Source organism: Ananas comosus, linkage group 14 (genome assembly GCF_001540865.1).
Source record: "Ananas comosus cultivar F153 linkage group 14, ASM154086v1, whole genome shotgun sequence".
Taxonomy (NCBI): Eukaryota; Viridiplantae; Streptophyta; class Magnoliopsida; order Poales; family Bromeliaceae; genus Ananas; species Ananas comosus.
Genome location: NC_033634.1, coordinates 1389679 through 1414220, shown reverse-complemented (window position 1 = coordinate 1414220; position 24542 = coordinate 1389679). Strand labels below are relative to the sequence as shown.

Here is a 24542-nt window from a genome sequence, read left to right as displayed (position 1 = left end):
TATACTTTTATCGAAAAAACTACAAGCTAATTAGATATCTGATAAAATAAAATAAAATAAAGGATAAAATTCAAATACCACCCATGCGGTTTCGCACTTTTTCTCCTTAGTACCATGTGATTTGATTTTTCTTTTTTCATCAGTTTCTTTGTTAACATTTTGTCAAATTATATACAAAAAACTTCAGATACCCCATTTAGATTTATCGAATATTCACTTTAGTACCTTTTAGTTTTAATTTTATCACTGATTTAATAAAAAAAATTAGTGGAGGGGATAATAAAAAGAGAAAAATGAAACCACATGGTATTATAAATTGATACATTTTAAATAACAGGGTACTGAAATAAAAAATATATATATAAAATTATGGAGGTGGTATTTGAAGTTTTTTCTAAAATAAAACTCCTGCAGCTATTTCAGAAAATGCCAATAATTGAGGGAGTCCCCAAACATATTTAATGAAGCATTGATTGATGTAGCCTAAACGTACCTAAAATTGTCACAAAGGCCCACTGGACAAAAATGGGCACCACTTGACCTAATTGGGGCAAGGCCTAAACTTTTGGGCTCGAGCCCAAACTGGCTCAAACCACAATTATGTCCAGAACCCGGTTCGAGTCTGATTCTAAACTAATGTAGGAAAAAGGCCCAAGTCCAAGCCTCAATTTCTTTAAAAAAAAAAAAGAAAAAGAAATTGAACAATTTCTTTTTTTCTTTTTTTGGGAAGGACCAAATCTGAAAATATGTCTTTAATAAAATGGAAAATCTAAAAAAGTAGTTACCAATATTACCTATATATTGTGTTCTAAAATAATCTCCCGCTTTCTTAACCAATCTATAGTTACTTGTTGTGATTAATCTATCACTATTCATTAAAAAAAATGAATAAGAAGAGATGTCCAAATAGCACTTTAGCACAGGACAAGACGTATAATTATTAATATTTGAATAGCATATGGAGTTTTTAACACTTTGTGCACTATATATAAAACATGGTGGGAGACTAGGAGGGTAGTGATAATACCACAAATAATGAGGGGTTAATTTATGAGTTATCCATACTGAGAGGGGCAAAATATAAAAATGGACTAACATTCAAAAGAATTGTTCATAATTTAGCCCATTTTATTTTTGATAAAAGGAAATTGTGCCGGTCTAATCAGATACCTCTGCATAAAAGTTAAAAAGTCAATTAGAACCCCTTCAAACTAACCAAATGTAGAGATAAAACTTTAATGAAGAACCTTCCCAACAATATCTCGTTGGGAAACTTTCGATCCGTTATCATTCGCGGAATGTATTTTAATACTAAATTTTTTAAAAAAATTATATTTTAGAAAAAAAAAATTATATATTTTGCACAGAAACAAACCTTTAATTTCATCAAAGAATTCGTTGAATGTATTTGAATACTAAAATTAAAATAAATTATAAATTTTGAATAGAAACAGAATTGATATTAAAATAAAAAATCGAGTACTTTCCAACGAGATGTCCATGGAGAGCTGCCACTGAAATTTTTACCTAACTAATAAAGTTTGTTTTTTATAGGCATTACACGTCGGTTGTGAATGGTCTCTACCTAAATCCTACGCAAATAAATAACCCAACTAATAATAATTGATAATAATAAGAATAATATGACTTTTGACATCAACAAAGAATAATAATAATAATAATAACTACGAAGTAGTCCCCGCCATGGGAACAAGTTAAAATGCCTAAAAAATTATGATCATGTCCAATATCTTAAAGTCATGTTAAGGTTAATAATCATGATTTTTTAAGATATATACAGTCCACCAACCAATGATTTACCTCATTTTTCAAACCCTAGCATTACTTACACCTCCTTTCTATACCTTCCAACAATAAAAATTATTGAGAGTTCACAATGAATACGAAAAAGGAGTAATGCAGATAAGTTAGTTTAACATCTAAAGACCCTTCATGAGATCAAGCATAAGTTGCCTGAGTGAGTAGAGAAAAAGGTGAAAGCAGGAGTTGGAAAAAGTAAAAAAACAAAAAGATCTTTAAACATCAGTAGGGTTCTAAATTCTAATTATATTTTCCACCAGCATCCACCTGATTAGACCAGCTACCCTAAAAGAGATGGCATTACCACTTATAATAGAGAGTAATTCCACCACTACTAGTCTAAGTCTTCTTGTTCCTTCACAAGCAAACAAAAAAGAAAGAGAAAGTGGAAAAAATTATTAGTGAAAGACACAGCAGCATTGATTCAGTAATCAATCTTCTCTTCTGAGAGCGCATCTCTTTTTCTTTGTTGTTTTTAAGGGATTCGAATCTAATTTAGTTTCTAAGAGAGCCCGTACACGAAGCATTGTATTTAGATTCCCTTCTAAGGGGGGCTCTCAACATCTGGGGTGCGGTAACTCATGTTCACCCCAATTTTAAAAAACTTTTACTGCTAAATACTTCTTCAAAAATAAGGGCTTTTTTCACCTGCTTCAACAGCAGATTAGAAGAGAAATTAGTTGTGAAGAAAAAAAATTACAAGAATCACAGAATCAAGATCCCCACACGTAGAGAGAGACATATGTAAGTGAGAAGATATTCGAAGTGTATCCAGTGGAAAGAGAAAGTGGATGACCAAACGAACAGGGGACCAAATCACTCTTGTAATTGACCACGAGGAAAACCAAAATTTTACTAAGAAAGGTATAGGGAAACCGAAAAGAGTGAAAATTTTACCTAGAAAGATGATGGAAAAGGCAAAATCTATCACGGATGACATTACATTACAGCAAATAGTAGAGGAGATAAGCTAAGAAGAGCACAAACAAAAATGGAAAAGACAATGGGAGACTCTTAATGAAATATATTTATATACGAGGAAATAAACTTCAAACACCAAAAAAAAAAAAAAGAACAGCCATTGTGAGGGACATGCTAGTGATAAGCACAGTAGACTTTTGGACAGCACAACTGTAACACAACATTAGCGCAATTAGTAGGACTAGCTAATACAAGCACCAAATTAGCTCTCCCCTTCAAGGAAAAGGACCACCCCTAATTAAAACCCCCAAAAACTATCAACTATGCCCTAAATTGAACAAAAGAGGAAATTTCTAGTAGAAACCCTAGTAAAGGCAACATCAACTTTCTCTTTTGCCACGTTTTAACTTTTTCTTTTGCTGCTGCTTCTTCCTTTACATATGGTACACCTGTGCCAGCCATCAACAATTACTCAACCTACCTCTACCTATCCACTACTGCTTACTGCTGCTGCTGCCGCTGCTGCTGCTGCTGCTGCTAAGACTACTCACAACTTAAGAAGAAAGAAACAAAACCCTTCAAATTGATTTGTATGCCTACTAAACACAACATATTACTCCATTTGGGTCACAAGCTTCACCTGTAGTTAGTTTTGATAAGCCTAGGAAGGAGATTGTGCAACATCATCATCTTCATCGGAGTCGCTCTGCGAGGAGCTCCCCGACTCCGAATCTGCAGAACGAGGGAGAAGCAACAATTAGCAACGCAAAACATTACAAAGTGACTATTTGCCATAGCTTCGAGAGCAACTTCTCTGGGCAGGAACGAAGAAGACTCCAGGCTCGAAAAGCAGAAGCTAAAATTACAAGCTTCTGGTTTCTAGCTGCAGACGAAAAGCCGTTGGAAGCAGAAGCCCCCGAATTTGGGGGGTTTCGCTTCTGCTATGGAGGCAAGCTTTTGGGAGGGATTTCAATGTAGTAGTGCTTTTCTAAACAGCGCTTCAGCCAATGGCACTACACTTTACAGCAGAGCCAGAGCGAGAGAGAAACCCTTCAATGAGGAGGGAGGGCTGATTACTGCTGCTTTGAACAGCATTACTCAAACAGAGCTTTCCACATAAGCTAAAGCTAGGCCCTGTGCAGGTTGGTGGACGGTTGGTAAAAGGTTGGCAGTATGTACCACTCGATGAGGAAGAAGAATCGCTGCCCGAACTGCCCGAGCTGCTTGCCGAATGCTCATCCTTCTCTATCACCACAGGAGGGTAATTGGTGGAGGGCATCTCATCACCAATGTCTACATCCTCTTCTGCCGCGCTGTCGCCCACCTTGCCCTTCTTCGCAGCTAATGTGTCGGGCGCGTTGTCCGCGATTGACGACTGCTGTATACATAAGAATTTAAAATCACAAGCTACGAAAATGAGAATAATCTTCCCGAAAGAAAATTAAGCAAAATTACTGCTTTACCCTGTCTCCTCCTCCCCCGGCTTCTGTTGTCGGCTGAGCATGAGGGACAGAAGGGTGCGCGGCATTCATGGCGTCCTGCCTCCTCATCTTGCTCATCATCTTCTTGCAGTTGCACACAAAGCGGTCGAGCTCCCAAAGGGTTTCCGTGTCCATCATCTCGATGTCAAGCTCGATCTCGTCGCCGTGCTGCGCAGGGTCCAAGTTCCGCTTCCGCACGATCTGGAGAACTTGGGCCATCTTCTCCTCCGGGAGGCTCTGCAGTCCCAGGCTCAGCTTCTGCTTCTCTGCGAAGCTCATAGGCCGCTTGTTCGGGTCCTTGGCCCTGGGCTTCGGCTGCTTCCCAAAAGCCGTTCTGGCCGCAACGGGATACTGCTGCGGCGGCAGCAGCTTTGGATGAACCGGAGCTGTAGCCGGAGCCGGAGATGGAGCTGGAGCTGGGGCCGGGGCCGGGGCCGGGGCCGGGGCCGGAGGCGGAGGTGGAGACGGGTTAACGGGTATAGGATCGGGCCTAACCGCGCTCTCCGACATAGGAACGCGAGATCCAGACGAAACCCTCGGCTTTTCCTCTTCTCCCCTAGAGATCGCCCTCCGCTGCTTCTCATACTGTTCAAAAGAAGGGCCGAAGAGCCCATCGAAGAGCTTAAGGAACTGATCCGCAAGTTTGTGCACCTCGTGGCCCTCGGGGTTGTAGAGGAGGGCGTTGTTGAAGGTTAGCCTAACGTCGGCGGCGAATTCGGAGGGAGAAGGGTAGAGCCCTTTGCTGAGCTTCGATTTCACCGATCCGAGGTCCATAGGGTGCTTGATGATCTGGAAATAGTCATGTAAACCCATTCCGACGACATCCACGGGGGAATTGAACCAGACGCTTTTCTTGTTCTTCATGAGCTTGGTGAGGATCTGGCCACACTTCTTCATCATGGCCGAAAGGAGCTTCTCTGCCTCCGGCGCCACCGCCACCGATGCCGCCGTGGCGAGCCGCTTGGGCTCACGGGGGGCATTCTTATCCTTAGTCGGGAGATCGGAGGACGGGTACGGCCGCTTCTCGAGCGCTCCGTGGCTCGCGTTGACCTCGCGAGAGCTGAAGCCAGCCGATCTGGTGGTGAGGTGTTGGTGGTGGTCCTGCGACTCGATCCGGCTCACGAGGCTGCGGACCAGCTCGAGCTCGGAGACGAGCCGCCGACGGAGGTCTCTAAGCTCCTTCCTCGAGTAGGTTGAGATGTTGAAGGTGACGTAGCCTCCGCCGCTGCTACCGTCGCCGCCGAACGGCTCGCGGCGATGGTTGAGGCCGGTCGATTTTCGGTTAAACGATGAGGAGTCGTCCGACAAGGCGGTACCGGAGATCGGCACGTCCTCGGGATCCGGATGGCGAAATTGGCCGTGAGGATGGCCCGCACGGTCACCGGCGTTGGAGATCGCGGTCGAATTGAGAGCTCCGGGCCTAGGGTTGCTGTGGTTAGGGTTAGGGATTGGGGTTTTCCTCATATAAACCTTCCTCTCTCCCCAGCACGGCTCATTCCGGGTGGCGATGACCGCCGACGCCATCAGCGGCGGCGCCCGCCCTCAGATCCGCCGGGATCGGGCGAGCTCCGTCCGATCTTCGGCGGCAGCGGCCCCCGCCACCATCTAGGGTTCGCGATCGGAGCGTAGCCTCACGATCCCCGCCTCTAGCGGTGGAGGAGACGCGGAGCTCGGCGGAGGAGGGGGATCGGCGAGGGTTTCGAACGGGTCGGCGAAACCCTAGATCTCCGGAGACGAGGTGAGACCCTCGCCGATCGCGGCCGCGCCGCCTCTAGCGGCGGAGGGGCGGGGGAAGAGAAGGAGGGGGCGGAAGAGGAAATGGGCGACGAGGGCTTCAAAAGAGAAGAGGGGGGAGGGGTGGGAGAGGCGAAACCCTCGAGATATGGGGACAAGGTGGGAGAGAAGAGGTGAAGAGCACCTCCATTTAAAGGCCGCGAGATCTGCCCGGACGCGGCTCGGGCAGATCCCCAGCCGTCGACTCCACCAGGTAGGACAATCGGACGGCCGATGCGGCTCCTCTCAGCTGCCCGCGTCCGCGACCGGCACACTTGTCACGGACGGCGACGATTTCGGGCCTCGTCACACGTGGCGCCCATCCGCGCCACAACCGCAACGGAAACTCCCTCCCTTCTTTTTTGTTTTTATTATTATTTTTATTTCTTTTCCCCTTTTTCCTTTTCCTTCTATTTCTTGTATATCCATAAATACTGTATAAATACTCGATCTCTGAGCCACATAGATGCACTNTTTTTTTTCTTCAATTTCATTTGGGTTTCGCGTGAATTTGGGGCGGGCGCATGACTCGTGCATTATTTTCCCAAGCCAAATAAAATCCCCCCGCCCCATAATTTCTTTCTCTCTGATTATTTTTTCCTCTCGAGGGAAAAGTGTGGGGCCCACCGGATGGGCGGTAACGTGAAAACACGACAGCTGGCAAAGGAGCGCGGGAAAAATATCTTTTCGACCGAGGGACAAAGGGACCGCGGTTTAATTGCACCCAGTAAGTGACCCGCTCTAAACAAAGGTGGGCCCCACGAAGTGTGGATGCATGAGAGGGTTCGGAAGATGAGTCGACACACGGTGTTGCGCAATAATATCTAAAAAAAAAAAAAAATAGGGGTACCTCCCGCCAAGTTTTCTTCTACGGGACTCTGTTCCGGGAGATAAGGTTACCGTGCGGTGAGGCAATGACACCTCATGGGCCGGACGCGGTGACGTTACTTTGGGCGGTGAGGATACCGCAGAGTCTCAGCGAAGCACGGCTCGGGGATTCGACGTTTTCTCGTGACCCGGGCCGGTGCACTGGACTAGGATTGGTGGTCCGACGTGGCAAAAGTTCGGGCACGAGCACGACTCGGACAATTAGGTTACCCGGGGCACTTCGCTGTCGCACAGCGAGGGGCAATGTCACAAATGACATGAGATAGTAACAACTGAAGAGGTCATAAAAAAACAGTTACCGGAAAAAATTTAAATCAACTCCACACATAAGAATAGGATTTTTTTTCCTAAAATAAAAAAAAAAAGCAAATTACATACTTCGTTCGATAAGAGAAATAAACTTGTATAATAAACTTATCTACAAGGGTGAAACAATTAGGCCTAGAAAAAAAAAGAGAAAAGGCTGAAAAAAAAAAAGAGACTTTGATGGGGTATTATTTATGTAGTTGTTTGCTTAAAGAATCCTCAAAGGAATTTTAATCAAAATTCTCCAACATTTAATCTGCACAATAAAAGAAAACTACTTTTCTACACTGCAAATCTCATACTTCAAATCATAGTAATCGCATTAAACTTTCCTGTTATCATATAATTTGTTAGAGATGACTGCAGCTAAAAACAGATATAAAAATAAGCCGGAATACGCCCGCTGGCTCAGCTCAGAAACACGACGATGCAAACAGCATTGGAAGCAAAAGCTTTACCAGACAATCTACACAGAGATGACTGCAGCTAAAACCATTAAATAAAAAAACAAAACAAAACACAACACAGCAAGCACTAGACTCTTTCTATTGGGTATCTTAGCAATAGAAGCAAAAACTCTGGTGAAACTAATAATATATATCCACACTTTCTGAGTGTCTAGAAAACAAATTTAGGGAGATCAAACTGCAATGGACAAGCTAACTCACCGACAAGAACACCCTGAGTGTGGCTTAGCCAGTAAATCAACCATTAGTTATAAAATACATTAAAACTCTGACGAATCCTCCTCCATCTTTAATGCCAACCTACCGTAATTTTTTCTAAAAAGACATTCGGACGCGACGAAGATAAACCCAAGCTTTACCTACAATATCCTTACAACTGTAATTCCAAACATTAAAAACGCAAACATGTCAAGGTCATGACCTTCGGCTCGAAAAAGGGCTCGAAATTAAGCAACACTGCATCTGCATCTTTCTTTTTTTGGGGCTTCCTAATTGCTGAAAGCGTGGGAACAACTAATGCACTTTGACCACTTAGTCATGCATGGGCACTCACAAAGCATTTCGGAGACATTAGTATCTCACCAAAGGAAGTGTAGAGAACATCCTATTCTTAGCTAGCATTAAAAGGAATAGAATAACTAAAGACAACACAACATCATGTGGTGATGTGAAGGCCCCATGTGATGCCCTTTCCCATGTGGTGGTGCCATGTTGTATGCGAGAGCCTCTAAAACAAGATCATGAACACAAACATGACATAGGATGCTAAGAATTTTATGACTAGAATTTCTAGTAGCTAATTATTTTATAAAGAAACAGATTAGCACTTAAGGGAGTACATAATTTAAAGCTTTATCATATGATGAATGGGATATGGCATGATGTAGTTCGGTACTGAACGATAGGAATATGAACTGAGGAATCTAGAAGCTGTAATGCTAGTATATGATATAAGCGGCATGAGAAGCCCAAAAGAATTGCTAAAAAATGCAGACACCGATGTCATTAAACAGAGAAGAAGCACATGCTAACACAGGAACATAAGCATATTACAGTATCTATAACCAATCTTGGAAAATATGGTTTGATGAAAGGAAATACATCAAAAGCCAATAAATTTAAGAATTCTGCAGTCCCACAAAAAAAACAGAAGATTATACAAAGGCACAGAAATAAAGCTACTTGAAATACAGAAATGAGGGGATATTAGAATGAACTAAAAACAACTTTATTCGATAGGTGCACCCAGTCAAGCCATGTTGGCATTACGGGTTTGGCCTCCTCTGATTCAGGATATGTTGATGATAAGATAAATCACTATCGATGTTTGTGTTGCATCTTTGTTCATTCTATTTTGGACATGCTTAGTTGTTTAAGGTTTTATACTACAATACTATTGCACTAAAAGTTGCTTAATTGAATTGTTCTACTGCTACTTTGTCACGAATTACATATGCTACATACATTTCTCTTGTAACTCTTTATTCATCAAACATTTCTACCTATCCCTTCCTTTAGTGATTCCAACACTAAACTAAACTACGAGTTCCACATCTTAGAGGTGTCTTGTTTATCTTTTTATTTCTAACTCTAATTTCTTAAGATATATCCATTAGTGCCAAACTAGCAAATAGGAAGACAAAGAACAACCGGTATGTCATGGTGGGACATCTCCAGTAACCATGAGAGAATACAATCTATATAATTTGACAACCCTTACATCTCACTACAAGTATTATTAGTTCTGAAAAATAGAGATATCTAGCATGCTGAAGAGGAAAGATTGTAAGCATAAGAAGTGAAATTACTCAAGGAGGAATTCCATGTAACTAGATCATTCTGTAATAAGGAGAGAAAGGTATAGCAACTGCTAATGAAGTAACTCTGTTTATGAGTCCATTGGCTCTTAGTGATGTGTTTAAATAGATCAAAACAAAAACGCTGACTCAGGTTCTCTTCTGAAGCCAAGGCAAATAATTATACTTGGAGGAAAAGACTAAGTAAAATAATATTAAAGAACCAACCTGAGGAGCTACCTCGAGTAGTGATAAGTATTAAAAGAAAAAAGAAAAACCAAAGTCAATGTTGTATTGAGATTTCATAAAAAGATATGCTATAAACCTATTTAATAGCCTGATTCTTAATCAAAAGATTGTCCCCGAAAACAATTGAAAGAGAACACATCAGAAACGCTCGTCAAACAAGTTAATGAGGAGGTTAAGTTGCAAAACTACACAAGCATACGCGCCTGAATACCTCTACACATGCACACAAACTTGATAATGATTAAAATTATTCCTCGGCAGTTTCCTTATCCAATCGGTCCTTTAGGTAACATCTAAATAGTCCTTCTGACCAGTATCAGCATGCATAAGATCATAGTTGGCTTCAATTTTTTGCAGTTCAAACATGACGTTTCAGAAAATAAAAATCAATTACAATCGGAAAAATAATTCCTCTACACTCTAAGAAAATAACCACAAAATCAATTGCTAGTCACCGCCAATCAAACGGGAAACAATCCCATGCTCAACAAGTTTCCTAGTTAAACCTAATAATGACCTAATAAAGCACTAATCACTATACCAACTACTAACTTCCCGTAATATCAAACTAATAAGAAACATACCTTCCCATAAATATACTACAAATCAAATCATTTGCGATCATTTGCCACAACGGATTCAATCCACTTCTCTAACAAACACTAAATTCGAAATGGATCATCATAAGGATATAAACGATGAGGGGAATCTATTACCTAATTGAATCTGAAGAACTAAGAATCGAACTAATCACAAAATAATGAGAAAAAAAAAAAAGATGGAACAATTAGTAGAGTTAATTCCTAATCCAAAAGGAAGCGGAAAATGGATTAAATGGAGAAGGAGAGGGACACGAGGCGTTCGATCCCTGTCCTAGCCATGGGTATCCGATGCGAGGAGCCCTCGAAGAGTGATAGTGTTGAGGAGGAGGAGGAGGAGGAGGAGGAGGAGATGAAACCCTAATCCTAGGGCGAGTTCATGGGGATGGAGTGGACGATCGAAGAGGGAGAGAATGGCGGAGAGAAAAACCCACCATATGCTCGAACCTGGTCCACCACGTCATTCAATGTATTCCAAATTATGAAAAACCCCCTGAAGTTTGACACGTGTGCCAATGATCTCTGATCTGCGGGAAAATTTTGCCCAGTGTTACATTTTATTTCTGTTTTAAATCAGTGTAAAAATATGGAATAGATATGGATATAAAGATTTTACTAAATTACATCTAATTTGATTATATGATAAAATATTTATACCAAAAACTTAGTCAATATTATTTTTTGGCTTTCTAAATTTTAAGTTTGGCATCATTATTTTAAACTTTTTAATATATTTTACCTTAGTCGTTATCTATATAAATAATTATTGTTCAACTTATTTTTATAAGTGAATCTTATATTTTTAATAAAATATTTTTTTTTCGTTAAAAAAATATTATAACACCATCGTTAGAAGTATTGTAGTCAAGGGCACTGTTCCATTTAACGTATATATGCCTTTGACGTGGACACTAATATTTTCTCTAACTAAAATATGAAAATAATAGAGAAAAAAAAGTATGTAAAAACGACCTCATACGGGGGAGGACCAAAGTGAAATATAACTAATAGTTCGGGGACTGGAAGTGTAACTTTTCCCCCCGGCGAGCTCGGGTCCAGCGGAAAGCCGAAGAAGCTCCGCTACAGAGTGTTTAGGGTTTGTACGATCGAGAGAGAGGGAGAGAGAGAGAGAGGGATCGGAGATGGCGGAGGGGGCGGCGGCGGCGGCGGCGGTGGAGGGGCAGAGGGGGTCGTCGTCGACGCCGCCGGCGGCGGCGGCGGCGGAGGTGGGGCGGCCTGCGGTGGTGCTGGTGTGCGGGAGCCTGGTGTACTACCACTGCGCGTACAGGGACTCGAGCCTCCTCTCCCTCGCCTCTGACGTCGTCATCGTCCTCCTCTGCTCCCTCGCCATCCTCGGCATGCTCTTCCGCCAGATGAACATCTCGTACGATCCAAACAACCCTAATCTCATCGCAATCGTCTTCTTCTTACTTCTTCGTTTGTTGTTCGGTTTAGAATGGTGTGGAATGCGAGATGTGAGCGAACGGAGAGGCTTTAGCGGTAAATTCGTGGAATTGAGGGACTTGAGTGTGCGATTTGATGATTAGTTCTTAGAATTACGAGAATTTAGTGGTAAATTCTTAGAATTAAGAGTTTTTTGGGTGTGATTTGGTGAAGTGATGTAGGATTTTGAAGGATACTAAGGCTAAAGGTTGCAATTTTCGATCGTTTCTGGGGAATTTGGAAATGAGAAAAGAGATTGTTGATTGCAGTTTAGGGCTAATTTCCTTGATACAAACTAGAAACAAGTGTATTAGTAATCAATCCTTATGTTGTAAGTTGTAACTGAAGATATTATTAGCTACAGAACCTGGGAATAAGATGATGAACTTATTCTATAAAAGACACATCAATTTTGCTAAGAATCAAGCTCCACCTCTCTATCTATTATGAATCTCTCTCCCTTTGGTGGATTGGATCTGTTATCCTATTCCTCTTATATATACTTTCATTGTAGACCGAAGCAACCTCTTAATTTCTTATTCCCCTCACTATTCTCATCACCTTCATCTTTAGTCATTTGATGAAGTGTTTCAGTAAGCTGGTGATTATGGTTAAAGTTTCTACACAAGCTTGTCGCAATTATTTTTTCTACACAAGCCTTTATATTGTGTTTACCTAAAAAAAAAAAAAAAAAACATTTATGTCATGTAGTGAATAGAATTAAATTTCATTGTTCAGACAAAATCATATAGCATTGGTTTGGGTCTGTTTTTTGAAAACTAAATGTCAATCCAAACCACTTCTCTAATTTGAATGTTTCTCAAACCAAAAGCATTTAGAACATATTAGAGAAAATGCAATTTATTCATGTCAGTTGTCAGCAGTGCATGATTCCATATTTGGAGACACCTTTAGAAGAAGTGCTTATTCTAACTTGTTGCATTCATATGATTGGTCAGAACCAAATGTCTCTAGATTTTATCAGTTTAATGCATTTCATCAGAAGTATCTAACTTCTAACTTGGTCATGTCACTAACATAGATTAGAAACCCTTGTATTTTTATTTGTCTAGTCATATTGTTCATTTTTGCATCATTTCATATTTATCACGATTGTACCTGTTGGTCTTTCGGTTATGTTTGAATAGATGTTCTTTGATGGATTTTTGGTTTGCTTAAGATTGTCTATGTGTGAGTCACACATAAATTGCTTGGGATTTTTGTGTAGAGTACCGGTGGATCCTCTTGAATGGCAGATATCCCAGGACACGGCAAACAGCATTGCCGCGTGCTTGGCTAATACAATAGGAGCAGCGGAGTCTGTTTTAAGGGTTGCTGCAACTGGACATGACAAGAGGCTGTTCTTTAAGGTAACTCTCCTACTATGGTTTTACTTTATCATTCAGAATAAGATTTTAGAGGAAAATATACTGAATCTCTCTTTATCTCTGTATAATCTTGGGAGTTGGACGCATAGCTGAACTTTAATCTTCTTATTCTTTCAGTCTTTTTCCGTACTAGGGTGCACTTTTTATCCTTTCAGCTCTTTGTGAAATTTGCTCTTGCCATTCATACAAATTCTTGCTGCTAATTTCAATTTCTTCACGCTGGAAAATTGAGGATCTTTTTTTTTTTTTTTTGATATTGTGTCATGTTGTTATTTCGAATATTTTTCTCAACTTTGATTATCGCCGCCAAAAGAACAGATAGGAGTCTCTTTCTAGATTCACCACAACCAAAGAGAACCATGCTGAGACTGCCACACCGCCAGTTGTAGATAGTTGACAAAAAAAATTTTTGTTACCCATGCATAGACAATACCTTTTTTCTCAAAATGATGCAACAAATTGACAAAAAGCTATAGTGCTCTTCTTTTTTCCTGCTCCTGTTAAAAGCGTTTGCATTGGGTGCAGTCTAAAAGGTTGCGATCAATCTCACAGGTTGTTGTTATTCTATACACACTCTCGGCTTTGGGAAGGGTAGCTTCAGGTGCTACAATTGCTTATGCTGGTAAAGTCTCTGGTTATCAATTCTCTTGCCTACGAAGGTTTATTGTAGTGTTATGCTAGAAATGGTGTTTGAGTACTGAAAATGGTAAAATCTCATTCTATCTACTGTCAGCTGTCTATTCTTGCTCTCCCACTGCTCCCACTTCCCAGTTTCATTTCGTAGTGCCTTTTTGGCCTGGAGCTTCTCTAATTTGAGAAGCTGAAGCTTCAGGGAAGCCAGGCATTTGGCTTTTGCTGTGGCAAGTGGCTGAATGAGCTTTCCAAAAGCAGGAGATCCGACTTGTGCTTTTGCTGTGGGAGGTGGCTGTTAGGAGAATTTTATTTAAAAGGCTGTTGATACTACTTTGAACAGCTCTTTTAGAACAATACTTCTGTAGAGGCTCCAGCGTGACCGACCGACCATCAAGCTACTCTAGTGCCATCAATCAATACAAGTGTTTTGTCTGTTCAACATGCACGATTAACTTGCATCTGTTTTTTAAATTGAACTCCTTTTGGTTCGTTTTTTTACACTGGATACTTGACAAAATGAAATATGCCTTGTCCGCACTACTTACTTGGTATATTAAACAGGGCTATGCTCGTTCTGTCTCTACGTATTTGCACAAAGCTCTCCGCCGATCAATAAATTGACTTCTCAGTTGTCGATGAGGAGAGATTCTACAGGAGGCGCTCAGGATTCTTCGTGAGTTGTTAATTTACTGTGGACAAACTAAAGTATCTTGCCCTTTTCTGTCAAAGGGCCACAATGTTTTTTTTTTTTTTTTTACTTGGCATGGTGCTTCATGGAACGCAGTTTTAGCTGTATTAATCTGTTTTTGGACATTTCAAGTATATTAATTTTTGTGAAACTGCACTATGACTATAATTTCTTGCATTTTGAGAGAGATAAAGAAGAGCCCTTCATTTACAGGTTGTGTGTGTTATACGGACACGGGTAATCTGAAGAATGAAATGACTGACAAATTTGAAAATCTTCGAGAACTATAGAGATCAGAAAATATAAAATAAAGCACTTTAAACAAGGTACGTCGTACCTGCCATACTAACTTAATATACATTTCATACTCTCTTTTTAAAAAGCACTATGTTTTCTTCAAACAAAAATAAGTAAATTGAATAGCTTATGCATGTCCAGCAACGCACGTAATATGAAAATAAAATGAATAATTCAAACGAAAAAAAAAAAAGTACTCAGAAAGGAAGTCCTCTTTTTCTTACTTTAATCACCGCAGAATCACTCAAACAAATAAAATTCAAATGAATCATTGAGACAAATCAAATTCAAATAGCATTGGTCATAAATGCCGTACTAACATATTATTACTGCATATATGCAAATGTAAGTGGACAGATAAAGGTCATACATGCTATACACAAAGAATAGTCCGAAGAATGAAAAGAATGAATCTAACATCAATGCACGCCGAGAAAGGCTCTCTTATCTTTTTACAGTCACCACAGAACTGCACTACAAAGGAGCCCCAAAAAACAAATACGAAGAGGGGGTTGGAAGGAGAGGATATTACCATTTCACATAAGATCAGCCGATATTATTAGAGCAGAGTCTCCGGGTTCGCAAATCAATACGCACTTGTCGCATGGGATTTGGGATACCAAATCCGGTTGAACCTTCTTGTATTCCTCCTTGACATAAGCAGCGGCTTCCTCAGCTCGATTGGGATTAACTATAGCAAGACAACATCCCCTGAATCCAGCACCGCTGAATCGAGCACCGAAGACCCCCGGAGCCTTTAAGAGAATTTCATAGAGCTGTATCATCTCCTTACTCCCTGCATGTCATGCCACAAGGGAAAAAAAAGGCATAAAACCAGACACACTGGACACAGGTCACGTGAACTAATAACTTTTTTTAAATTTGGATACCTAAACTTCTGAAGAAATTTGATTTACTACCTGTCTTTACTGTAAGTTTGACTTAATGTTTGCATTTTATTGTTTCACATTTTGAAAAGTCCGAAGAAAAAAAATCGAATTGCCCTCGCCTACTCAGCTATTTAGCAGTCAATTTGTTTTTAAAGTTTATGACTAGATTATCTCTTCTCATGCCAGCAAGAATATGCTTACCACATTCATAGTTATCTATGGAACTACGGCCGGAAGCTGAGATCAGCTGTCCAAAATCTTCCAGATTTCCACGAGCCCATGCATCACGTCCTGATTACAAAAAAATAGCAGCATAGATATAAACATCATTAAAAGACACATAGGTTTCAGCAAAAAGGTAAATAGTCATAAAACTAAGCCACAGCATAAGCATCAAAGAAGAAGGTAGGGTAGATGTATCTAGCACTACTAGATGATTTACTACTAAAATATTGACTTGAGAAAGGCGCTCATGTTAAACAACTAGTAATCTGCATTTGAGCCTATGAATATATTGTATTGAGATAACAATGATGATGTGATTAAATACCTTTTGCAACTCGCTTAGATTCAGAGAAGTAGTGCTCTGCTCTTTTAGCCAGGTTTACATCTAATGTACCCTGCAAGAGGATTAGTCAATAAAAAATAAGAGCTGGATTCAAAAATTTCCAGCCATTCAATACTTCATTCAAGCATTTAGTTCGCACTAAACAAATATCCCAAGTAGAATAAGATGAGAGTACCTTATAAGCCTCAAATGAACTTGGATCAACTGTTAAAATAATTAAGAAAAACTTGTCAAGCTTTCTATGCAAAATGCAAGACTAGTAAGAATTAAATTAATATGGCATAGAAATGTCTCCCACATACCATTACAAAGTAGAGGTTCCATATTTGCATTGCCCGAAGCACTGCTAATTCGAAAGATTGAAGCCAAAAAGGAAAAAAGGGGGAAAAAAAAGAAAGGAAAAGAGAAATTGTTAGAACATCCAGAGACAAACAATGACCCCTGCAGACCCTGCATTTTATAAAAAGAAATATACTAAAATATTTCCATCAGAATCAGCGATAACCAAACTTTTGCTCATCATAGAATGAGTAACCAAATTGACCTATTGAGTATATAAGGTGAAATGTTGTGATACTTAATATCTTGTACGGCAAAAGTAAATAACCAGCATAATAATGTGTTAATATAAGAATCTCTCCTAGTACATAAGTAAATTGCTCATACTTCAGATTAATAGCTAGAGCAATTTCAGTGCAGATAACTGAGCGAACTTTTTAAGTTCCAGCAAGGAAAAAAAACTAATTATTTGGAGAAAAAATCAGGTACCAATCAACATCCAGCAAGTGCACATTCAGTATCCCTCTTATTTTTATTTCTTCGTTCTTTTGCATACTTAGTCCTTCAAATATGCATAACTTTTGAAATACCCCTACAAAGTTAGTATTCGTGTCCATACTTTGAAAAGCCTTGTTTATTTGCATGTGTACCGAAGAGGGTTACCTCACGTTGCAAATAAGCAAGGTTTTTCAGGTATAAACACACAAATAGTGACTCTGCAAAAATATTTGCATAATTGTGCATATTTGCAGGCAAAAGATCCTATTCTTTTCTTAAACATCCAAATGGTTTCTTTGCATTTTCAAGTGGCTTCATGCATGGGTTATGTGGTAGGCTCTGTGCAACTGATAATTTATGTATTATTTGAGCTTGCACATGTAATCGAGTGTAAGACTGCATAATCCTTTCGTCTACGCAACAAATGACAACTCATTCGATCAGCTAAACATAAAATTGAATTACAGAAATGTAGATGAAAACCTATCCTTAGAATAATGTTATTCTTGTTAGTTTAAGAAAACTTACAATAAAAGAGCACAGGCAGCCTCTTTACACTCAGAAACTCGAGTGTTATAACCCCGCTTCTTGGGTAGATTGTGCTGAAGCCCCGAAAATGCCAACAAAATTTTGAAAGCTAGTTGTCCTCCCTCGGGTTGCCGACTTTTATTCAACTCCGAGAAGTAAACATAGGAGGGCGTTATAGTCTATTCACACAAAACAAAAATACGAGTCGTATGTTAATCTAATCAATTAGCAACAACAGAAACAGAAAAGCAACTAATAGGGGGGAAGAAAAAAATATACTTACGATCGAGAAGAGAAATGAAATATAGTATAAAGAAATAAGTAGAGAATGAAATATTAGAGCATGTATTTTGAGCACTTAAATTATTACCTTGCAGTCCATAAAAGTAAGATAACCAGACCGTGAGAGCAAAATAGCTGATGGATCCAGAATACCATTTCCAAGGCCCAAGTACTTATTTTCGATCATCCTGAAATAATCAAAGTTGGCAAGGCCATAGATGTATGTATTTCTTTTTTGAGAAATAGGTAGTGAGCTACCCGCTTCATTCATTCGGAAAATGAACTAGGCTTACAAAATAGAAGCAGCCAGGGCCTCCGAAGGGGGAAAGCGCAAAAAACGAGCAACAAAAAATAACCAGAGCAACAATATTAGAGTAACCATAGATGTATATATTTCTATAAAGCAGAAAACTGCATACATATGTTACTAAACCAGAGCAACAATATTAGAGTAAACAGTAAAGATTTTTGAAAAAAAAAAAAGAAGATACATGTTGCAACCCCACTTCATTCTGTAATACCACACAAACACATCCACGTGCAACAGCATTAAAGGAACTTACTTGTCCAAATTGATATTATCCAAGGGACTTATGGTCAAATTATTTGCATTTTCCAGAGCCAATAGATAGGCTATTCCAACCTGTTGACGAGAAATACGGTCAAAAGTCAAATCAAACGAATAGAAGTACTAAATGGATTTGGCCAATCCCATACAAATTGCTTTTCAATTGACAATATGTTGCTTTTGTTTAAAAAGAGATTGGCTTAGGTTGATTCTAATTACTCAAGTTATTCCTAATGAAGTTAAAAGTTTCAAAAATCAAAATATATGTAGGTTTCTATTTTTTCATGGATAACTTAAAAGTTCCACAACAGCATTCATGGTAAGTATTTTCACCAAAATAGAAATATCAATAAAACAGAAGGTCATTTTTCTAACTCAAACAGAAGCCAACAACACACATGGCAGCAAGTATTACAGTCACACTAGATGATGCTGTTAGATGTGCCTCAAAATTGGTAATCGACTTTAGTTTTGGGACTCCAACTCGTCGACAATTTCATGATGCGACTAATTTGGAAAATAAATTGTGAAGGAAAAAATGAATGCCTGTGGTGGGTACGGATCGGATCCGAAACCCGTTAAGAATTTTCGTTCTTCGTTTTGCTCTAGAGGCGATAGATTGATTGATTGTACTCTGAACTTTGCATTCCCTTTTTCGTTCGATAGTGAAACTCTCTCCTCCCTCGTCCGTGGTTTTTCCCTATAAAGGGTTTTCCACGTAAATCTATGTGTTCTAGTTTGTCTATTTTGTATTTGTCATTTTCATTTATGCTTGTACGCTTGTCGTAACAGATGCCCTCAATGAAAATTATCAATACACCAGGAAAAGAGATTACTTAGACAAATTTATCAAAAAATAACATGTAAGGACGAACAAACAAAACATAGTGATAGTATAAATTCATAAGATGTTTATTTACCGCTGCTGACGAGCTAAGCCCTGAACTATCAAGTCCCTCCACCCCACAAATGAAGCCAATAATACCCTAAACACTCAAAAAATGATAAAACCGAAAGATCCAGAGTCAGACTAATTCTTTGCATTATTTCCACTATGGAACTTTATTAAACATAAATATCAAAAAAAATCCAAATTGACACAACTTGCAAGGCACAGTAATTAGTGTCAAGAAATCACTTGGGTGTTTAATATCATTGATTTGAATGTCTCCTTATGTGGTTTACCAACAAGGCACAGTCATGTTGGTCCAAAAATACTCCATAAATATACACACAGGTAAAACATAGAGAATAAATTAATGTTTGATTATATTAGTGATGTTGTATAAGTAGCAATTAGAACTAGATAAGAGTTTGAACCATAGCATGAGTGCTAGTCTTACCAGATCATATCCAAAGTTAAAAATCACATGTTTTAAACACTATTTCCAGTAAATGATCAATATATCTAATCTTCCTACTAAAATTGCCAAAAGAACAACTACATGTTTAATATAGTCAAACATTTAAAAATTAACTACACTTGTCACGAACAGCATCAACAAAATGATTATCCGGTACTACATTAAGTCTAGAGGTGTATTTGCATGATAGGCATCTTAGGAACAAAAAAGAAAATAAATAAATAAATAAATAAAGATCAAGGACACCAAAAAAAGGTATAAACTGTATTATCTTGTAGACCTTTTTGATATCATATCCTCCATTTTGCAATGCATAAAGAGCACCTCTAGCGTAACTCTCCCAGCTTATATTTTCAGGATTTTTGATTGGGTCTTGCAACTCACAGGTGCTGTAAAATAAGACAATATCGTGTTGCTCAATGCGAGACAATAATTACTTCAATTTTCATGTTCAGCATTCTATAGAACTGAAACGAATCAAGAATACAAAGAAGTTACATCTATTTCATGCATTAGATCAATTACAATATATAATGGTCATTCTGATTTTACATGAATCAAGACCTGAACAATGATTTCATCCCCTTATTTTACTCTGCTGAACATCTTTTAGCATCCATCCACTCATTGACTACAAAAATCTGCCTATCTCACCTAATCTGTCTGCAATAAAATTTACCTCATATGACATGGAAAAAGAGATTCTTACCTGAACTTCACATCCCCTGCAAATTGTCCAGACTGTAATAGAACCTGCAAATCAGGCTATTTGTGTTAAATGAAAAACATGATGAAGAAGAAGAAGAAAATTATAGTGAAGCGCATGAACTGTATATGATAAAAAAAACATGCTAGTAGCTAAGGGTTTTGGATTATTTTTTCATTCGTGGAACCTTCCAAATAGTAAGAAAGACACTGTTATACCGAATTAAAGTCAGATGCTACATCAGTTATCACATTCAACGATGATGACTGAATCGACATATATAGTGCTGCCATGTCATGAACATGCTCATAGCTCAGCAGTGCGCACTCCATACCATGGCGATTGTGCACTTGATTAAGTTACATGACAATATTAGGCAGTTATGTAATCACCATTTTATTTTTAGGATTACAAGAAACCCTACAGTTCAAGAGCTATTTTGTTATAGCACGACACAAGTCAAAACAAAGTACCCAATAGAAGGCGAATATCTCTACCAACTGTGCTAGCAAAAAAACCAAAAGACACAAAATTCACAACCATACACATGCTTAAAGTATGTTAAGTTTATGTAAGGATGAAAAAAGTACGTCCATTTTCAGATATTCAAATATGCATATTGTGACTTTGAGCATAAAAATGCTAGTTATTAAATAACCTTGTAGGATAAAAAACTGACTCTACCATGCAGATCCAAAATCCTCTTTAGATGAAGTAGAATACGGAATCTTGCTAGAGCAAACCAATAGTCGGTATATAATATTAAGTTAACAATGATTTTGTTAAAAAAAAAGGAAGCCAAAGTTAATACATCATTCAAACATCTTCCTACCTCTGTCTCATCAGAAGGGACAAATCCCAACAGAACTCCGTAATTAATAGTCATAGCTGCAACAATTCCACCCTGCCAATAATGAATACAAAATAAGGAGAAAAGCTATATCATGTTCTTAAAAATACAAGTCTGCAGACTTTTGATCAGAATATGAGGCATTAATCTAACAATCAAAAATAGTACATAAAATTTAAGGCTCCTATATCATAATGTAATTAAGAACAACCATAAGATAGAAATATGCATAATTATACTTTTTGAAAAGTAACATGCATGACCCAAGGAAGCAAATGTTGAGAGCATGAAATTATTAACCTATTGAACCACACCAACAAATGCACAAAGCATGTAACAGCCAAAATCATAAAGAACTCCATTGAACATTCAAATGATTTTCAAAGATCGACAACATGTAATTTGGCGGTGACAAGCACTAAAGAACGCAAAATCTCTGACATAAAAAAGCTACCAAAGAGTGATATGTGATTAAATAACTGTATAACTTGAGCTGCATTGGACACATCAGAGAAATGATTCGATATAACTTGTGCTAGTACGTGTGATGGCAACTAATATCAACAATTAGGTACCAATGACAAGGAAACAAATGAGGTACATATTATTGCTGCTACAATTGCATAATTACCCACTGTAGTAAAAAAAGATAAAAGACCCTAATCAGTTTATAACCACACTATACTCTGCATTGTATATTTGTATACGCAGCAGGGTTTACAAGGGAGGTTTTCTTTCTACTTTGCGGTCAACAAGCTAACATGCAGTACAATTACGGCTTAAAAATAAATTCACATTCCAGAATAAGCAAGGCCAGTAATAAAACAATCATAGAATAAGCAAGGCCAGTAATAAAACAATTCTATTCGTCACAGAATTGAACTATTCAAGCGCCACCAAATATAAAATGATTCCTAAGAAAACACACCTGATGATCAATGTGGGCTCCGAGAGGGCAGATCCTGTACGGGCATGCAACAACTCTCACATCCCCTACATTTCGTCCACTCATCTCCGCCACCTTCTTCCTCACCGCATCAAGCTTAAAAACATAGAAATAAAGCATATAAACACCGAAAATTAACGAAGCGATCTCTCAAAAGAGCATCAGAGATCAATCAAACTACCATAAAACTGAGGCAACAAAATCGATATGACGATGATCTCACGTAAAGAACTGTAAAATAACCATAAATTGCTAAAACTCGTCCGATTCTTCGAATGATTGGGGCGTTCGATTAGGAATGGCGCGCGTATTGCGAACAGGAGACGAATAGAGGCTTCGAATCGTTACCTCTTCCTCCGAAGGCCACGACGAAGCATTCATAGTGCTCGGAACCACCATTGAAGAGATCTGATTCCTCTCTTCGCGATCAATCCCGAGAAAATCAATCGGAGGAAGACGAGGAGGACAAAACGAGCGAGTGAGAGCGATCGAGTTTGCGGCGCGAGTGTGGTAGCTTCTATATATAGTGTAGTGGATAGAGCGATTCGATATTCGCTGTGTGAGTCCACCACAACTTGGTGATCACCGTGGCTACGCCCCGTCGATATACGACCGTGTGATGCGGCTCGGCCCGAAGGGGTCGACTTGATCGGACGGCCCTAGCGACCTCATTCACTGTAAGATCCTGTACACGCCAGGATCGGTTCTTCGAACCGACACGAAACAGCAAGAATCATCGTATGAAAAATTGACACGTGAAAATTCTGCTTCTGTGACGGTATTAGTTCTTCGAACCAACACAACAACAGCAAGAATCATCGAACGAAAATTTGACACGTGCAAATTCTGTTTGCTGTGATAGCTGAAAGAGCTGATCCACCCTCACGGGTGGTGTGGGAAATGGCGCCAGCGGTTGGCGCGGGCCCCACGCGCTTCTCGCATCATGACGTGGCAATCGCATAGGTTGCATTAGATGCAATTTTGTATAACTTTACTTTATTTGTTGAGGCAGGATTTGGTGTACCCGTCGAATACGAGTGCTTTTTAATTCTGACACGTTGGGCCCACATTTGAGCGGGGTCCACTTGTCAGTTTCACAAGCGTGATACGAGAGCGTTACGTGGAGGACTTTTCTCTTTTTTTTTTTATTATTTTTGGCCTTTTGGCTTACTTTTTAAATTTACGGTCATCATTTGCTGTCGGCGGCTTTTCCTTTATGTTGGACAGTTGGAGTAAAGGGATTACTTAGCCACCGTTTGGTTCGAAATGAAGTAAAAATTTATTATTTTAAGAATAAAATTAAATTCAAAAATAAGATAAAGTTAGAATAATTTTATATTTAGTTGAGAATTGAGTTTAGTTCAGGTATAGATAAAATAGTATTTGGTTGGAGTAAATGAGATAAGAAGAATAGTGGATAAAATAATATTTTGTTTGATTGAAATAGTGGGATGGGGTGAGATTAGCTAATCTCACCCTCTAAATTGGGTATTTGAAAATAACTTCGAAATTAAAGGGTTATTTTACCTCTTAATTCCGAACCAAACGGGGTGCTTAATGATGTGTGCCACTGTGTTGTACTACCCATATTAGTAAAGAAAATTGCTCCCAATCAATAATGTGATTGATTGTGTTACTATTTCTACGCATTACGGTATTTTAAATAAAAAATGTATTGATGGCTCCAGCAAGCTCCTTTGCTTGCATGCAAAGATATGTGGAGAGTCTGGAGACCGAGAGTGAACTAAAGTCATCTAAACTTTGGTTGAAAAAAGAGCTGCTTAATATGTAAGACATAAGAAATCAAAAATTTACTATTCAAAATATATTTTGCTATTATTTGATTTATCAAAAAAATTTCTGAAAATAGATTCGGCCTAGAAAAAGTGCTTTTCGTAAGTTTGGTTCCTTAAAAAAGTACTTTTTTGGAAATAATTTTTTTCAAATTTTTATAATTATTAGTATTTTCCTTTTTCAAATTTTTTATCTAAAAAATAAAAATTATGAAAATAGATATTTTCAATATTTAAAAAAAAAACAAAATTTTTCTATATTGATGGAAAGATGGATAAATAATACTTGGATCCATTTGAATTATTGCTTCGTGTGCTTTTAACTCTAATAATTTATTTAGAGCTTTTAGTGAAAATTGTAGTGATGCTTAATTTGTCACTTTCCCTTTTGTCATTTTTGTGAGAGCATACTCTGTGCATGTTGTATGCACAATGCAGCTATTTATTTATGTATATCAAACAAGAAGTTGCAGTATTGGCTTAACTTTTCTAGCTGGAAGGTGATATTAATATATGTATT

General features: G+C 38.6%; 3 protein-coding genes across 4 annotated transcripts; 1 reads left to right on the top strand and 2 right to left on the bottom strand.

Annotated features, from left to right (window-relative positions):
- LOC109720199 (transcription factor GTE2-like) lies at window positions 2733-6384 on the bottom strand. 2 transcript variants are annotated; one of them, XM_020247122.1, is made up of 3 exons: window positions 4206-6384; window positions 3922-4120; window positions 2733-3474 (listed from the first exon to the last, which is right to left on the bottom strand). In XM_020247122.1, the coding sequence occupies exons 1-3, from the start codon at window positions 5745-5747 to the stop codon at window positions 3404-3406; spliced, it is 1812 nt and encodes a 603-aa protein (XP_020102711.1). In that variant the 5' UTR covers window positions 5748-6384; the 3' UTR covers window positions 2733-3403. The 2 variants fall into 2 exon arrangements, with proteins under 2 accessions (XP_020102711.1, XP_020102712.1); XM_020247123.1 differs by having other exon boundaries at window positions 3922-4117; window positions 4206-6383.
- LOC109720484 (reticulon-like protein B23) lies at window positions 11276-14663 on the top strand. Its single transcript, XM_020247635.1, has 4 exons — window positions 11276-11685; window positions 12973-13114; window positions 13685-13754; window positions 14327-14663. The coding sequence occupies exons 1-4, from the start codon at window positions 11444-11446 to the stop codon at window positions 14440-14442; spliced, it is 570 nt and encodes a 189-aa protein (XP_020103224.1). The 5' UTR covers window positions 11276-11443; the 3' UTR covers window positions 14443-14663.
- LOC109720483 (galacturonokinase) lies at window positions 15009-22743 on the bottom strand. Its single transcript, XM_020247634.1, has 14 exons — window positions 22578-22743; window positions 22212-22325; window positions 21266-21337; window positions 20437-20480; window positions 20008-20116; window positions 19284-19349; window positions 18359-18438; window positions 17884-17983; window positions 17514-17692; window positions 16511-16551; window positions 16384-16412; window positions 16191-16260; window positions 15842-15931; window positions 15009-15546 (listed from the first exon to the last, which is right to left on the bottom strand). Exons 1-14 carry the CDS (start codon window positions 22626-22628, stop codon window positions 15287-15289), a joined length of 1305 nt encoding a protein of 434 aa, XP_020103223.1. The 5' UTR covers window positions 22629-22743; the 3' UTR covers window positions 15009-15286.